Below are 10,537 nucleotides of genomic sequence, written 5' to 3' on the forward strand. Positions count from 1 at the left end.
AGTTATTTAAAAACATGCTCGCTGATTATGATCTGTGCTGTTATGAATACTTTTTCATGAGAAATGCTGTCCAAATGTCCTGTTTATCATGATGACGTCTAAAGTCCCCGCCAAAGGAAGTAGTCCCTTTTAGCAATTTGTTAGCAACCGCCATTTTTAAGACATAGTAAAGGTTTAAAAAATCACAAGTGGGTTATAACTGGTGTGTTTTATGTCATAGATCAAAACGTGAAAATATTTAAATGCTTTATTAACCACAGACCTTATTTCAGGTGATTTAGCAAAAACCCTTTTAAAAAACCCATAGACTTTACGGCGTTGGAACCGGAAGTCCTAAAATGCTAACTCGTTTCCGGGTTTTGCCTACAAAAATGCGTCATCCCTGAGGCACTCTATTTGGGTGTGAGCAAAAGCATGCCTTTTACTATATTACTATATTGCTGGCTAAAAAATAAATCCAATATTTGGTTGAAAAAAAAATGGCTGGGTGAAAACAACCCAATCCCTGGGTTTGTCCATATTTAACCCAGCATTTAATGATTAGTTTTCTGTCCATGAATGTAGCCTAAACAGTTGCTCACTTGTGTAATAAAACACATAATATATTAAAGCGTCTTTGGTGTTTTCATGGTTTCTACAAATTAAAACCAGAAATCGAGGGTAACGTGGGTATGATGTCATTGAGCGACGCATGGACACGGTCCTTGTCCTGGTTAAAATTGCTTATATCTCTGGATTTAAACATTCTTGGAAACATTTGGGATAATGTAAGTACACACGTCAAGAAAATATATATCACTGTTTTAGTGGTTTTTGGATATTTTAATCCAAAAATCTTACATACTGTGCCTTTAATTAAACTGCAAAGCTTAAAGCCAGTTGAAGTACCCACATGCCGCCAAGGAATCATTGGATTTATTGTTATTATTTTTTTTTTTTAAAGAATTATGTGATCGAGTTTTGTCATCAAAAGCATTTTATACCAGCTCAAGTAGGCTAATTTATGGTTTATGGGTGTGTAACCACTCTTAGAAAATAAACTCTCTGGTTTGCCGTTTGTGGAAATTGTTTGTTAAATCCACTTTTTTATGTTATAGTAGTTTCAGACATACAGTAATTTGTAGTTTATTTTCATTATGAGTATTTGTGTGCGTATTTATTACAGAATGTTGCGGAACAACTCTACGATAGAATATGAAATACAGCAACAATAATCACCACCAGTATTTTTCAATACAGCGGACGAAAAAGAAAAGGCCATCTTCCGCTATATGATTTACCTATTTGTGTTTCGTTTTCGTCCGAAAAGCTGGAGCCAAAAGCGCGAATGCTTTGAATACCTCAAACAGGACGTGACGTCAAATCCTCGCAAAAAAAAACCCAGAAGATTCGTGTTGTTTCCGGACGCTTCGTTGCTTGTCACATCAGCTCGATACAGCGTCCCACAGGCTGAGGTTAGTCGACCAAAAACAGAGCAGCTGCCTCTGGCAGTTAAAACACAAGGTAGGTTAAGCGTTCAATATGTTTTCCAGGCTTACGTGAGAGCTTTTCTTTATGAGATGAATATGAATATTTACTGCTCGCGAGCTCATAGCATTGTTGCTAGCTGGCTAGCTCATCTAAAAGATGACAAGGTTGCCAAGTCGAAATATGAATAACAGCAAGATATATCATTGTTTAAACGTTTTGTTCTGCTGAAAGTGTGGGTAAAAAAACACAGTTACCTTTTAATTAGTCATAAAGAGAGCATTAATAGGATGTGTTAATAGTATTGTCCGTTGTTGGCTAGCTTGTTGACATAGCGTAGCTTTAAAGAGATAGTTCACTCAAACATAAACAGTCTTTTTATTATTATTATTTACTCACTTTCATTTTGTTCCGAACCTGGATGATGTTCTTTCTTATGTGAAACATAAAAGAAGATACTTTTCAGAATGACAGCCTCAGTCATTGTTCACTTGCATTGCATCTTTTGTCTATGAAATGAAATTGAATCATCTTTTGTGTTCCACTTATGAAAGTTGGTCGTACAGTGTTGAAACAATATGAAGGCGAGTAAATTTTTATTTATTTATATACTCAAGGTGAACTATCCCTCTACTACATTTATTCAATGCATTTTAGTGGCTGTCTATTTGCACCGCACCAAAATACATTGCTTATTTTCATAAATGTATATTTTTTAATTTTGTTAGCAGCTCTCTGTCTCTTACTTTGCACATGCATCCTTACCAACACCCAAAACAGTTTCCATGTTGCCCCAAGGTGTTTTTCAAACACGAATGAGTCCTGAGTTTGATTCTGGGTCATTGAGGGACAAAATAGAGGCATCACATGCTGCTGTCTGGGATTTGAAATGAAAACAGCCTGGTAGTATCAGGCGCTGCTGCTGTTGTGAGGAAATGTGACCGGCCTACAGGGTGATTTCAATTAGGCGTACATCAAAATCAGATTGAGTACTTCTTTTTTATTTGCATAGACTCATGCAGACACCAGATTTTTCATCAGGTGTATATATTCAGTTATTTATTAATGTTTTTCATATATTTCTAAGAGATAAAAAAAAAAATTAATACAATAGATCTCTATCATGCTGAATTCCTGTAATAGGCAGGTTGTCAAATTGCAGTTAACATGCAAAACTTATAATACAACACAATGCAACACAATACTTTAATTGTAGTAAGTGTGTATAACAATATAAAAGTTATTTTTATGTTTACTTTATACAAATCATTAAAAGATTTCACTGCTAAATGTAACATGTACCATGACTTGAAGGTGGATATTCTTATAATTATAGTAAATTGCTAAAAAAGTAAAATTGATAATTCATACAAGGGCTTGACATTAACTTTTTTGCTCACCAGCCACTGTGGCTAGTGGTTTTCCAAAGTTTCTAGCCACTCAGCATTTTCACTGGCCACAGTTTTGACATCAGTACCATGGGGGGAAAACTGCCATATAGATATTTTATAATATTATCTCATAATTTGGCAGCAGGTATATTAGGCTGCTGTCACTTAAAGACCTGACGCACGGATCCATTATACTGTTGCACATGCATTTTCTTTCTCATCTGTTTGTTTACTTAAAACATAACTGACTGTGTTTACGTGAATACTCTCCATGACCAGACATTATTTTGTGTATATTTGACTCTTAAGCGCAATAAGCAGTGAAAAATAACTAATTTAGTACTGAGAGGTGGCTTTATGTGCACGCACTTTGGGTGTGAGCACAAAATCTGCGGAAATTAGTAAAATTATGTGCAATACATGCAATCCCATGCCAAAATACAAGCCCTGTATCACCAACAATATTCATCCAGAGCAAATGAAACAAGTGAGTGAGGAGAGGCGGGTATGTCGACTCGCTGTCGGAAAGATAGAAGAGCGAGAAAATGCAGCTGGTATTGTGTATCTATTCTGCAGAAAATGAGTATTCGATGCGTTTCGGATATTTCAGTATCGATATGTGTTGAAAAATCTATATTTTTGACAGCACTACATTACACTTAGTTTTTATTTCAGATGCTTTTTTAAAATAATACAATTGAAAAATGTATATATTATAAATAAATGGGTGTTGTTGTCAAGTCTTGGTTCATACTAAAACTGAGCTGTCAGTCAGATGGCAAAAGGCATGTTGAAGATCATGTTTTTCAGCAAAGTTTTAATCTTGTTGATAATATAGGGTCCGTAGAAATGCATCAAATATGATACAATGGTTAGTGCCTGCAGATATGTGCTAATTATTCTTATTTTGTTGTTGTTTGTCCCCCATTTGTTTGCCAGCCATTGTAGTTTGTGGCCATGGATGATGACTATTACCTGGTTCTAGGAGTGCAGAAAAATGCATCTCCAGATGACATCAAAAAAGCGTAAGCTTCATCTTTGGTTTCATTTAGTCCTCTTTACATCCTTAACAATGCATGTTATTCAAAATTAAAGAGTAATTCAGCTGTAGAAAATAGTAGCACTAATTTCTTTTTTCAGTGGTGAATATGATCATTTGCCTAGGCTCATGTGTCATGCTGTGTTTCCCTTGCAGTTACAGGAAACTAGCTCTGAGGTGGCACCCAGATAAGAACCCAGATAATAAGGAGGAGGCAGAGAAGAAGTTTAAGGAGCTTTCAGAGGCGTATGAAGTCCTGTCTGATGGTAAGTCTTAACATTCACCAGACTAAAATAGGGTTCAACAGGGCACATGTGAGAGAAGTCCAGGCCAGTCGACGACCATAACTGATGCATCTACTCATAATGATGACAAACAGTGACATGCAATACAGTGGCCAAAGACAGTTTACAATGTCCATCGTTGATCAAAAGTTAAAAATAACACAGGAATGCATCCTGTGTGTACACCCCCTTCAAACTTTGCTGGTTTTATGAAACTCAGCATCTTGTTTTCTGTATAAATTACATGTTTTTATGAAATTATCCTTTAGGGTGTTATGTTAAAACTGTATAACATTACAGACAGGTGGGCTAAATTGGGATTGCTACTAAAGGGTGCAGAAAACTGGCCTTCCAAGACGGGTTGAAGAGCCCTGGGGTCCATTCTTGATTACTCAAATTAGCTGGATTACATTGTCAATGATTTGACATGATCCAGGATTGTTAGGTTCTTCGAAGCTCATCACGGATTTTTTGTTTGTTTTTTAAGCCAAATGTGACAGCTGATTACACAAATTGTTGAAAATCACATGCTAAACATATGTCAAACATTCCCTGTGCCCTTATGGACCTCCCAGCCTTATCAGCCTTGCACAGACTCTGCACTTTTAAGACACTCCTTCAAAGGAGAGGTTGTGTTCAGAGGTTAGCGCTGCCACTCTTTATGGCGGACTTTCCTCAAATTCTGAAAAATGAATCATGATTCATAATACAGCACCAACTGTGCAGTGTGACCTACTATGTGTCTCTGGCGCTTTCCATGTGTGATTCAGGTCTGGTGCACGAGTAATGTAATTATGAAATTATGGACAACTGCTGTGCAATAAATACGTTTGGTCTCTCACATTTTACGTTGATATTTTCTTCTTTACTATGAATCTGAACAAAATTTAGTTGCTTAACTCCTGGTTTATTCTCCTTCAGCAAACAAGAGGAACTTATACGATCGATATGGAAAAGAAGGCTTAACACCAGGTGGAGGTAAATTACATCTTACAGTGATTTATTTATTTTTTAAATGTTGTTTGGTCAAATTCTTAATTTGGATTAAAGAAATGTATATAAATATGCCAATATGATGTCAGTGAACTATGTTTAAACCTTTAACATTTTTATCATTTGGACAGGAGGAGGAAGAGGGCACTTTAATGGCGACCACTTTGGATTCACATTCCGAAATCCAGAGGATGTCTTCAGGGAATTCTTTGGTGGACAAGATCCATTTGCAGACTTCTTTGGTGAGTTTGCATTTACCTCGCTTTTTTGTGATCATTGAATGGCAGAGCAGTTTTTTAGGCAGTTCTTTAAATGCTTTTTTGTTTTACTTTTTTAGGTGGAGATCCCTTTGGCAATGACTTCTTTGGTGCCAGTCGGCGGCACCACCATCACCACCACCAGCGGGGCATGAGCAGGAGCCGGACAGGAGGGTCCTTCTTTGGGGGCTTTGGAGGATTCCCACCTTTTGGGGCAGGGTTTTCATCTTTTGATGCAGGTCAGACGATGCAAATATGTCCACTCTTCATTTCAAAGTGGAAGTGGAAACACAAACAAAACTGCTGTAAATTAAAACCAAAGTCAGGCTAAAAATTCTGAAGCTTGTATAAAGTCAAACATCAAGGGTATATGATATCTTTCATAGGCTTCATTACTTATATATTTACATCCATGTCCATCAGGACAGCTTGACAAAAATTAGAAAGCTTTTGAAATTGTATTTTTGGTGCCATTAAACATGTTTCCAAAGTATTTTGTGCAGATGTTTTGCAGACTAACATAAACAGTATGAATATGTATATATAATTATTTTTATTTTTTTTAAACTGTAGGTTTCACGCCTTTTGGGCATATGGCAGTCGGAGGTGGCTTTACTTCCTTCTCTTCAACTTCATTTGGTGGAGGCGGGGGTGGAGGTGGAGGTGGAGGCGGAGGCGGAGGCATGGGTAGCTTCCGCTCTGTGTCAACCTCCACTAAATTCATCAATGGGAGGAAAATCACTACAAAAAGGTAGGCACCTTTCTAAAGCTGTATTTTATACATTTGAGATATAAAAACAACAACAAACTAATTACATAAGCAACATAGCCTGAAACAACATTTCAAATGATTCGGCAATATAAGGATGCCAACTGCATAAATTTTGGCACAGGTGTGTATTTTTATTGGAATTTTACTATTTCACCCCCATTTCCTTGAAGGAAAAAAACTATTTTGCACTAGGTACACAAAATAGTTCCTCTGAGGATCTTTTGGACAAAAATGTCCTCATTGAAACCCATAAATTTTTAATCCCAGAGCCATTTAACTATAAAATGATGCAATCTCTGTAGGCTTCTTTTTTATTGGCTTTCAATATGTTGGCAAGGCTTCAAAATTTTAATTTCTATTATTTTTTTACCAGATAGTGCCATTTTCTCATGTTTGACCTATAAAGCAAATATTCTCTTTATCCTTGTTTTCTGCTTATGCATATTATAGAGCCATTTGGATAAATTATGCAGCTATAATTGTGTGGGTGTGTTGGTATGGATGTCAGAGTGTAGTGAAAATCTACTGCAAATCACAAATCCAACCACTGTGTATACCAGTTGAGTTTTGCTGGCATTTAATGGGGAAAATTTGGTACTGCGCCCAAACAAAATCTTACTGAACATCAACATCAGACGTCAACCTGAAATTTTGAAAACAACTTCTTTAGATTTATGGCTTTAGCAGTTTTAGAGTTCAACATGTTTAATAAAATATATATTTTATATGAAATAATGTTTTTGACATGGACATTTTTGTCCTCTATGGACCTATGTGTAACTTTTTTAATTGACGCACAAGGGTTAATGTTAAAGAACATAAGGAAAAGAGAAAAAAAGCACTTACTGATCTTGACTAAATAACTTGTCTAACTTTTATTAAGGATTAATCTATATATTATTTATAAAGTGAAGACTGTGAAGTGTTATTTTTACACATTTGATTTCTATTTCTGTATCGTAAGGTACCAAAAGATTCCCGCCCCTAATAGATGTGCTATATATTTGTTTCTGTAGAATTGTCGAGAATGGACAGGAACGGGTAGAAGTGGAAGAAGATGGACAGTTAAAATCTCTAACCATAAATGGTAAGGAACAGCTCCTGCGATTGGAACACAAGTAAGATAATGGAGCCCTTTCAGCACAAACTTGAGCTCAAACAATGTTAGTACTGTCGTTCAGATGTCTGTACATTGCGTTTTTTTTTTTGCTTGTTGTTTTTTTCCTCCTTTTATCATTTTTAGACTGTTGTTTCTGAACAATTTTTTTGGTTTATATATTTATAAATGGGGACTGTCAGTATTTTGAGCAGGATGCGTGTAATTTTAATTTTACTTGGGACCATAATGTGAGATTAGTTTTTGTTTCCGCTAGCACTTTGTGTTGCAGTGTCCTCATGATTGCACATTGCCTTTTGAATAGTGCTTTGGGCTAAAAGGAAAAGAGAATTGTGCTTTGTGCATGACTTGACCAACTGAGTGTGGATTTGGAGTATGTAACTTACTGTTCAAACCTTATGGCAACTTGTCTAATTCGTTTGTTAAACATTTGTAAATGCTGGTAGAGTGATAGATCCATTGTACTGATATGCAATTTTTATTATTTTTAATTGATGAAAATGTTTTTTTTTCCCTCATTGTTGCATGTAAGAACAAATGTTGTTTATAGTTGTAATGTTATTACTTAATAACCTGATGAGTACCGGAGTTAATAATACAACTGATTTATGACCATTCAAGGAACTTTGTGTACTTTGTAAAATAATTTGAACCTAAATAAATGAGTTTCATCCTTTTTGGGGATGTGGCAGCTCTGCAGTCTATGTAGTTTTGCTTTACCTGAGAGTGATCTTTGATTTTCTTCCAAATCCAATCATTAAGGGAGCGTGTTGCAGCTTGTTTGCTTAAACTAACAGTTTTCTACTCTTTTCTAACAAAAAATGTTTAGATTCTCCAGCATTTTCCAGAGTTTAGAGTGAGTAATATTTTTTACCTCAACTTAGCTATGAGACTTAAATTTAGGATTATTGATATTTTAAGCAGATCATCATCAAACAAGTATATTCTTACATAAACAATGCAGAGTTGCAGACAGGGTGCAATTTATCAGAACATAGTTCCTTAAGCCATTAATAAATGTTATGTGATAGTACAGAGTAATGTAATGTACATTCCGAGATGAAAACGTATGAAAGAAATGAACTTTCTAACTATTTGAATGTACATTAATAGACTGCGTTATAATGCAACACTCTTAAAGGATTAGTTGACTTCAGAATTCAAATTTCCTGATAATTTACTCACCCCCATGTCATCCAAGATGTTTGTCTGTCTTTCTTCAGTTGAAAAGAAATTATGGTTTTTGAGGAAAACATTCCAGGATTTTTCTCCATATAGAGGACTTCAACATCTACCAACAGGTTGGATGTCCAAATTGCAGTTTTAATGCAGCTTCAAAGGGCTCTACACGATCCCAGCTGAGGAGTAAGGGTCTTATCTAGCGAAACGATTGGTCATTTTCTAAAAAAAAAAAAAACAAAAAAAAAACAAATGCTCTTCTTGCACTAGCTCTGCATTTATCTGCACTAGCATTTCGTAATCATGTTGGAAAGGTCACGCATGATGTAGGCGGAAGTATCGACCCAGTGTTTACAAAGCGAATGTGCAAAGACTAAGTCAAACGCCCTTTACAAAAAAAAAAAACAACATAAAACAACGATGTCGGACGATTTTGAAGTTGGAGGACAAAAATGAGATGGAGTTTTTCGAGCGTGACCTTTCCAACATGATTACATAATGTGTGGCGCATCGCAGTGCAAGATGAGCATTTGTGGTTAAAAACTATACAAGTTTTTATTGTTTTTTTTTTTTAGAAAATGACATTGTTTTGCTAGATAAGACCCTTATTCCTCAGATTGGATCGTGTAAAACCCTTTGAAGCTGCATTGAAACTGCAATTTGGACCTTCATACCAGTTACTGTTAAAGTCCACTATATGGAGAAAAATCCTGGAATGTTCTCCTCACAAACCATAATTTCTTTTCGACTGAAGAAAGACATCTTGGATGACATGGGGGTGAGTAAATGATCAGAATTTTAATTCTGAAGTGAACTAATCCTTTAATGTTATTAATCAAAGATATTAAAAGTGATCAGTGGAAGTGTAATTTCTTTAAAAGAAAAAAAGAAAAAATAGTTGTAAAGAGAAGGGTTTGATAACTTGCTTTTTTTACATAACTATTTTGAGAATGTCTCAAACAATTTTGTCAAATCAGGGATAGTGATCAATTGAGGCTATCTTGAATCTCTATTATGTAGAAAAACATTTTTTAACTGTTTACTGCCTTTCGCCTGCCAAATAAAGCGGGCTGCAGTGCTACCAGAATGCATGGCTAACAAAACTAACAAGCTTTGTGATTTTGTTTTATGCTCTCTAAATGCATCTCTACCTCGGAATGTCAAAAGGTATTATAGGCATAATGTAGAATTATCATCATCAAAACAGTTTGGGGAAAAACTGCCTGGTAATAGAAAGTGTAACTGGTCTGCAAAACATCTTTTTATATTAGAGGCAGATATTATTACACTTATTAAATTAGTTTCTAAACTAAACCGCACCCCTCTCTCTAGGAAGAGCCCAGGAGATAGGCATGCTGGAGGGTCACAGACAGAGGAAGGAGCTTCCTGACTCCTCTTCCTCCTCCTCCTCACACTCTGCAAGGCAGTCAGCTCAGAGAGAGGAGCAAAATAAAACTGCAGGCAAAGGTCAGAAGCCCCTTTCATGTTACGTGTTAGATTCCTGGAGCTCGAGCATGATGCTTGTGATACTTAAAATTATGTATCCCAACAGAGCAAACTGGAGTCAAGAGGAAGAGAATGACGGTGAAGGGAGAGACCAAAAAGGCCAAAGAGTCCTAAATTTGTTGCTGCATCTGAACTCGTATTACTGATAGTCTGACATACTGTAGCTGTGGATATTCTGTGTTGAGGTTGGAAAAACACTCTAGCGTTTTCTTGTTTGTTTTTTATTTTTGTTTTTTTTGGATGCAAAGTTACAATTTATAATTTTTTTTTTTAAATTTTCTTTTCTGCCACTACTAATCAATAGTTATTACAAACAGTAAGTGATCACTGCTCTGAAGAACTGTGACTGACACCTAAATAAAAGAAAGGATGAATAGTTTTAATGCAAATATGTGCAAGCAAGCGTTTCTTATTCGCATGATCCACACAATTTATTAATGAATGAACAACCAATTTAGCTTTTTCAGTAATAAAAACAGGTTTTACCTTTGGTTGAATTTATAGTAATAATGACCAAATGTTGACACAATAC

At 35.7% G+C, this 10,537-nt stretch overlaps 1 protein-coding gene across 2 annotated transcripts; it reads left to right on the plus strand.

Annotated features, from left to right (window-relative positions):
- Nucleotides 1–1,370: 1,370 nt before the first annotated feature.
- dnajb6a (DnaJ heat shock protein family (Hsp40) member B6a) lies at nucleotides 1,371–10,381 on the plus strand. 2 transcript variants are annotated; one of them, XM_067363321.1, is made up of 10 exons: nucleotides 1,371–1,503; nucleotides 3,798–3,883; nucleotides 4,054–4,163; nucleotides 5,103–5,159; nucleotides 5,306–5,416; nucleotides 5,512–5,670; nucleotides 6,005–6,182; nucleotides 7,220–7,290; nucleotides 9,832–9,966; nucleotides 10,052–10,381. In XM_067363321.1, exons 2-10 carry the CDS (start codon nucleotides 3,816–3,818, stop codon nucleotides 10,117–10,119), a joined length of 957 nt encoding a protein of 318 aa, XP_067219422.1. In that variant the 5' UTR covers nucleotides 1,371–1,503; nucleotides 3,798–3,815; the 3' UTR covers nucleotides 10,120–10,381. The 2 variants fall into 2 exon arrangements, with proteins under 2 accessions (XP_067219422.1, XP_067219423.1); XM_067363322.1 differs by lacking the exons at nucleotides 9,832–9,966; nucleotides 10,052–10,381 and having other exon boundaries at nucleotides 7,220–8,003.
- The last annotated feature ends 156 nt before the right edge of the window (nucleotides 10,382–10,537 follow it).

This window comes from Chanodichthys erythropterus, chromosome 16 (genome assembly GCF_024489055.1).
Source record: "Chanodichthys erythropterus isolate Z2021 chromosome 16, ASM2448905v1, whole genome shotgun sequence".
In the NCBI taxonomy this organism is placed as follows: Eukaryota; Metazoa; Chordata; class Actinopteri; order Cypriniformes; family Xenocyprididae; genus Chanodichthys; species Chanodichthys erythropterus.

Bases quoted from the DNA above. Each gene is read 5' to 3' on its own strand.
- dnajb6a (XM_067363321.1), top strand. From the start codon at position 3,816: ATGGATGATGACTATTACCTGGTTCTAGGAGTGCAGAAAAATGCATCT. The intron at 4,164-5,102 runs GTAAGTCTTAAC...ATTCTCCTTCAG, and splicing joins GTATGAAGTCCTGTCTGATG to CAAACAAGAGGAACTTATAC. The intron at 5,417-5,511 runs GTGAGTTTGCAT...TTACTTTTTTAG, and splicing joins TCCATTTGCAGACTTCTTTG to GTGGAGATCCCTTTGGCAAT.